The following is a 4050-nucleotide window of genomic DNA, read 5'->3' as shown; positions in this document are numbered from 1 at the left end:
CCCCCTCGAGGAGTTCTTCGAGGTCGAGCGGAGCACCCAGGACGACCAGCCCGCGCCCCACTACGGTACGTGTGTCCCTCCCTCCCTCCCGCTCGCCCCCAACTCACTTTTCCACCCCAGTGTTGTAGTGTAGACGGAATGGGCAGAGACTCTAGTTTGTTTGCTTAGTGGGCACCCACTCTGTAACGCCAATCAGTACCGGAGTTTGATGCTCATGTATCTCTTCTCACGTGGCGTTGCGGCCGCGGTCTGCGCGGTGGCCATATAGAGCGCCGGAAACGATGGCGACATACTGGAAGGCGGCTCTGCTCGCTCGCGCCGCCGCTGGCGTTGGGTGGGTCCATCGGCGGCGGCTGGACAGGAGAACCGGAGATGGGGAGGCAGGCAGATAGATAGATAGATAGATAGATAGATAGATAGCCGCTGTAGCGTTATCATCCATCACAGAGGATTTCCACCGGAATCGAATTTGTATCAGGCTGGGGTCTCATACCATGTTATTAGATTAATTACAGAGTAGCCAAAACAAACATGTTTTAACCGTATCAGTTAACAATGTAATCAGATCAGATTACGTTACAAAGGTATGAGACAGGCACCGTCCATAGTGTCTGGTACTTTGCAATGATTCTAAATTTTGTCATGGTGGTGTGTAAGGTCATGCCATAGCACTAAGATTTTTGCGTCTCTCAGGTGTGATGTTTTCTTTTTTCTTTTATTTTTGAAAGGAGGTGTGATGTTTTCTGCTTTCAGCAAATGAATTTACGCGTCATTCTTGTCAAGAAAGCTTATGGGTGTCCCCTTTTGTTTCATTAATTGGCAGGTCGTGGCTGGAAGGCTTCTGAACTGCGCCTCAAGTCTTGGGATGACCTTCATAAGCTGTGGTATGTCCTTCTAAAGGAAAAGAACATGCTCATGTCTCAACGCCAGATGCTGGCTTCAGAGAGCATGCGTTTCCCAAATCCGGAGCGCATTTCCAAGGTATATCTGCTGCCACAACCTAACACCATTCCTCAAGCAGTTAACTGCTTATTACTGCATATTTTGGTTCTCTGTCAACATAACCATGTCCACCTGCAACAATTTGTGATTTAATCAACTAATTTTATCATACTTTTTGTAAGATGTTTTCTCACCCCATGTGTGGATGGCAAACTATATATGCCCACTGCCAAATAAAACTGGTGTATTTCTGAACCTCTGACATCTCTATTTAATCAAATATTTTACATACTTGCACATTTTCTGCTAGTTAATAGAACTGCAGTTGGCTCTAGTTTCATGATGAATTAAAAGTCACATTGGCTGTTCTACTGGCCCTGTCAAGTTGTTCCATGGAGTGACCTAAATAAGTTGTGCTATATTCTCGATTCTTCATGAACTTTACTGTCCTTGAATATCATTGGTTCTGATAACCAAACCTTGTCATCAAAGATACTGTCTAGTGCGCAGAAACAATGGGCTTTGTGATAAACTAAACTACAGAATTGCTATTTTTGCGGCTAACAGAATATTTTTATTTCGCCTGTTTTGTAAATTATGCTGCACGTACATACTGGAAAACAAATCAGTTTTGCAGAATTGGAGAAAATTTAATGAAATCACGGGTGTCTTGGTCATAGTGCTGAACATTGGTCACTGCATATTTTGGTTCTCAGTCCACATAACCATGTCCATGTGCAACGAATTTTGATTTAATCAAATAATTGTAACATACTTTTTGTTTTGCTCATTCCACCTGTGGATGGCAAGCTATGCCCACTGCAAGTCAAATTGTTGTATTTCGGAACCCCTGCTATCTCTATCTAATCACATATTTATGATACTTGCACATTTTTTGCTAGTTAATAGAATTACAATTTGGTGGCTCTAGTTTCATGATGGATTAAAAGTCAGATATACCATTGGTTATTCTACAGGTCCTGTTAAGTTACTCCATTGCGGTCTTTTTGAGTCTTCATTTAACTTTATTGTCCTTGAATATCCTTGGTTCAGACAACCAAACTGTGTAACCAAAGAAGCCGTGTAGTCTGCACCTAGTGTTTTTTGCTCCCAAATATTGGCCTTCATGATAAATTGAAGCACAGAAGTACCTCTTTTGCATCAGTGAAATAATAAGGTGCATGGACATGCTGAAAAACAATTTGTTTTTGCAGAATTTTTAGGGAAAATTTATGAAACCATGGTGTCGTGGGGACGGTAACTACTTTTTTTTCTTCAAAATGATAATTCATTGGTAGTGTTCAAAACGTTGGTGCAGCCTGGTCACTTGTTAATGTTATTTTGCGTTGAGCACTGGGTGCTTACTTTTCAAGACATAATGGGGGAAGAGTTAGTCAACTACATCTTGTTGATGATCTTTTCAATCTGGGTCTATGACCTGCTTTATAGGCTAGCATTTCCTCCATGTGGTTCTTGTCAAGTGTCGACGTGACCCGTTCTTTCTTGTCATGAGCATATTTTTTTGTTCAAGACATCTTTTCTGTTAGGACTCTGTTTAGCGCTGGGTACATGATTTTCAGGAAATAGTGAGTAAACAGTTAGTCAACAGTATGTTGTTGGTGATCTTTTCAGTATGGAGATATGACCTGCTTTCATAGGGTACCGCGGCCCCCATTTGATTCTTGCCAAGAGTCAACAACAGGACTTGAAAGTTACTTACCAGCGCGCACATGAGTGTCGTCTTATTTCCAATTCATCTTTTCTGTTCCTTAGGCGGCAGAACCTGACTCGCCCCGCTATTGTTTGTTTGTTTGTTTGTTTCAGGTGAAGAGATCGATGTGCCGGATCAAGCACGTGCTGACGGAGCGGGCCATTGCGGACCCTGACCCGAGGAGGACTGCGGAGATGAAGCGGATGATCAACGCCATGTGACCGACCCACGCCGCGCCACGCTACTACTGTCCGTAAGCAGCAGCCGTAGCAGAATTAGCATCTATCTAGTGGAAAGAACGAATTTGCTCGCTTTCCCTTCTTGTGTTGTATGCCTCCCCCCGTGAGATGCATAAGACCAGCAATCCTTGAGAATCGCCCCCGACAGTTCCCCAGATGAACGTCAATGGACTTGTGTTGGAATAATCGCAACCGTCCTTTTTCTTTGTGTGTGTGTGTGTGTGTGTGTGGCAAAGTACCATCCGGCTGTTTGTTTGCACAATGTGTTATGGATGTCCATTGGTTTCATTTCTGGCTCTGCGTAGCCAGAGCTTCGTTTTCAGTCGGCCATTCATTCATTTAGTCGTGCAATGTTTTTGTTTATCATGTGAATGCAGGACAGGAAATGTGTCCTTGTGTCCTTGTGTCTTGTGTCCTTGTGTCCTTCCATCACTATCACGCACTACTATCATCGCTTGAGCAGCACTTGTCAGTATTGGGCAAATCGTCAACATTTTTCAATTTCATGGACACTTCTACGAATTTTTGACATTTTCTAAAATCAAGAGCATTTTTTGAATTCATGAACATTTTATACTATTTGCATTTTTTAAAACAATTTTCTTGAATCGGCGAACAATTCTAGAATGGACGAACATTGTTTTGGAAATTGGTGGAACAATTTTTGAAATTTATGATCATTTTTTTGATTTAACGAACATTTTTTAATTTCATGAACATTTTTTGAAATGCATGATCATTTTTTGAATCAGCGAATATTTTACGAATGAGTACACTATTTTGTAAGTCACGAACAATTTTTGAATTTTCAGGATATTCTTCTGTTCATGAACATTCTTTGAATAGGCAAAATTTTGTTCAATTTCATTAAAATTTATTTAATACATGAATTTTATAAAACTCATGAACATTTTCGGATTTCCCAAAAAATTGTTTTCAAAATTTCGAACTTTTTTGAATAAGCAAAGTTTTTACATAAAACACGAACATTTTGTGAATCAACAAACATTGTATGGTTTATTAAATATTTTATTCAAAATTCTCATTTTTTTAATTTTTGAAGTCCAAAATTATTTAAAGTATAAAAATAAAATTTTAAAAACAGGCCGCATGGACATGTGCCGGCCCAAATGGGCGCGCTGCGTCTTCTCCTAGTGC

The 4050-nt window shown here is 40.7% G+C and overlaps 1 protein-coding gene across 1 annotated transcript; it reads left to right on the top strand.

Moving 5' to 3' along the window:
• Positions 1 to 4: 4 nt before the first annotated feature.
• On the top strand, positions 5 to 3214 carry LOC125530260 (39S ribosomal protein L47, mitochondrial-like; the record flags this gene model as incomplete). Its single annotated transcript, XM_048694653.1, has 3 exons — positions 5 to 65; positions 824 to 981; positions 2767 to 3214. Coding segments are annotated over 3 exons (327 nt in total), but the record flags the coding sequence as incomplete, so codon positions are not given.
• Positions 3215 to 4050: the final 836 nt, after the last annotated feature.

This window comes from Triticum urartu, unplaced genomic scaffold (genome assembly GCF_003073215.2).
Source record: "Triticum urartu cultivar G1812 unplaced genomic scaffold, Tu2.1 TuUngrouped_contig_6185, whole genome shotgun sequence".
NCBI classification, from domain to species: domain Eukaryota; kingdom Viridiplantae; phylum Streptophyta; class Magnoliopsida; order Poales; family Poaceae; genus Triticum; species Triticum urartu.
Note: the sequence above shows the minus strand (reverse complement) of the source record. Positions and strands in the feature narration are given on the sequence as shown.